The following is a 1746-nucleotide window of genomic DNA, read 5'->3' on the forward strand; positions in this document are numbered from 1 at the left end:
TCTCAAACAGGAGCCATTATCAGCATCGTTGTTCAATTCTGCTGAGGAAATAAAAAGGCAACTGATTGAGCAGCATGCACAACAATTAGAATTAATTTCGCGTTTGGAGCATGCAACATCTGGATCTCTGTCTAGGACAACAAAGCGGTCTTGTAGATCAATTAAGCAGGAGGATGTCAACAAAGAAAAATGACGCACTGATTTATCCGCTAGGCCTTCTAGGTCTATTACTAAGGGTAAGTCTAATGCAAAGCTTACACTGTCCAGTTCTAGGATGTCCATGGAATCCAGTATGCAGGGTCAGACAGATTGGTGTTCTACATCAGCATCTGTCGACACAAGGTCCCCGTATCACACAAGGTCACTGAAGGGTCATAAAGGTGACCGATACTCTAGACACCGTCGCCAGTCACCTAGGACTACAACCTCGCATGGTAAGTCTGAAATCCAGGAATCGCGTACGCGTAAAAGTTCCAAAGACTCAAGGTCGTCTCGATCAGAGTTCAAGGCCACGCGCTCGAAAGGGTCAAGGTCAGACAAATACCAAAGGTCGCGATCGAGGTCATCAAGCTCGTCCTCGCCAGAGGGGAGGTACTTATCTGACAAAGTTCAGCATAAGGAACACAAATCCTCTAAATCGCGGTATCACAAAAGTAAGCACGAGGGAAAAAAGTACTTTAGTTCTTCAAATGATTCCTCCAACAGCAGTTCTGAGGAAGGAAGTCCGGAGCGGTTTTCTAAATCGCGAAGGGGTAACCCAACAAAGTTACCAAAAAACCTAAAGTATGATAGGAAAACAAACTGGCTGACCTTCAAACAGAAGTTCGAGCGCTTCAGGTCTGTTCTACGGTGGTCAGATACTGAGAGCAGGAAAGTAAAGCCTTAGACTTCATAACCACCAGCATGGGTACTGCCGGCTCATATAGAAGAATAATGAAGAGGCTAGAAGGACGATTTGGTGCCAAGGAGCTGAAGGAAACTCTAAAGGTAAGTTTCATCAAGCCCAACAGAAGCAGGATGAATCACTGGAAGACAGGGCTGATAGTGATGACTTTGGCTACACCAGCATTTAGAGATTTGCCAGACAAGTATGCTCATCGGGAGGCAATCTCAAATTTTTTTCAGGGTTGTGTGAACAAAGAGGCAGGGAAGCACACTTGTTTTGCTAACCCTGGAACCATGGAGGCGGCCCTGGACAAGGTAAAACAGCACCAGTACATCACTCAGGCTGTGGACGGCAAGTCTAAAAAGAAGGCAAAGGATGAAGTTACCATCAATGCCGTGGAGTCCCTGTCGCAGGCCAAGGTAGAAACAATGATAGAGAAGGCTCTAAGTCGTTTTACCGACAAGTTCACGAAGGCCAAGGAGGACAGGAAGGAGAAGACAACAAAATCTTGTACCAGCGCCTGTTTCTTCTGTAAGAAAACTGGTCATTTCAGATAAGATTGCGACAAGTATAAGAAATGGCTACAAAAGAAAAAGGATGGGGATACAGATAACTCCACACCAGATTTAAACACCAAAGGTGTAGGCCAACCCCCTGAGCCAGGACAAGATGGCCGTCCAAAAGGAACAGTTATTGGGTCATGATCTTCTTCACCACTGGGGAGCGATTCATGACATGCAGACAGACACACTCATTCCACATATAAAATACTTGAAGGATAAGTGCTCAAAGGCAATGAACATTTTACTGCCGAAGACACCCAGCAGCACACCCCACCCGGTCACATTATACTGACAACG

The 1746-nt window shown here is 45.7% G+C and overlaps 1 protein-coding gene across 1 annotated transcript; it reads left to right on the top strand.

Moving 5' to 3' along the window:
* Positions 1-274: 274 nt before the first annotated feature.
* Positions 275-886, top strand: LOC117315342 (serine/arginine repetitive matrix protein 4-like). The gene has a single exon (XM_033869490.1). It carries the CDS (start codon positions 275-277, stop codon positions 884-886), a length of 612 nt encoding a protein of 203 aa, XP_033725381.1.
* Positions 887-1746: the final 860 nt, after the last annotated feature.

The sequence above is a fragment of the Pecten maximus genome, chromosome 17 (assembly GCF_902652985.1).
Source record: "Pecten maximus chromosome 17, xPecMax1.1, whole genome shotgun sequence".
NCBI lineage: Eukaryota > Metazoa > Mollusca > Bivalvia > Pectinida > Pectinidae > Pecten > Pecten maximus.